General features: G+C 64.2%; 1 protein-coding gene across 1 annotated transcript in view; it reads left to right on the top strand.

The window, feature by feature from the left end:
• The first annotated feature begins 6 nt into the window (after nucleotides 1-6).
• SPRED2 (sprouty-related, EVH1 domain containing 2) overlaps nucleotides 7-229 on the top strand; it is a 116,885-nt gene continuing 116,662 nt past the window's right edge. Inside the window, exon 1 of the mRNA XM_005884547.2 lies at nucleotides 7-205. Coding sequence (XP_005884609.1) covers nucleotides 180-205 — 26 coding nt within the window. The 5' untranslated portion in view covers nucleotides 7-179. The remainder of the gene's footprint in view (nucleotides 206-229) is intronic.

Consider the following 229-nt stretch of genomic DNA (forward strand, 5'->3'; position numbering starts at 1 on the left):
CGCGCCCGATCGTGCAGCTTCCCCTTCTGCCTTCTGCGGCGCCCCCTTCATCTCCAGCCGTCCCCCCTCCCCAGCCAAATCAGGCGATCTCCGGAGATGTGAAGAAGGGGGTGAGCGCACAGGAAGATGAAGGGAGCAAAGCTGCCCGCCGCGGGACAGGCGTCTAGGTGAACAGGAAAATGACCGAGGAAACACACCCGGACGAGTAAGTTCGGCCGCGGGGTGGGAC

Source organism: Myotis brandtii, unplaced genomic scaffold (assembly GCF_000412655.1).
Source record: "Myotis brandtii unplaced genomic scaffold, ASM41265v1 scaffold84, whole genome shotgun sequence".
NCBI classification, from domain to species: Eukaryota; Metazoa; Chordata; class Mammalia; order Chiroptera; family Vespertilionidae; genus Myotis; species Myotis brandtii.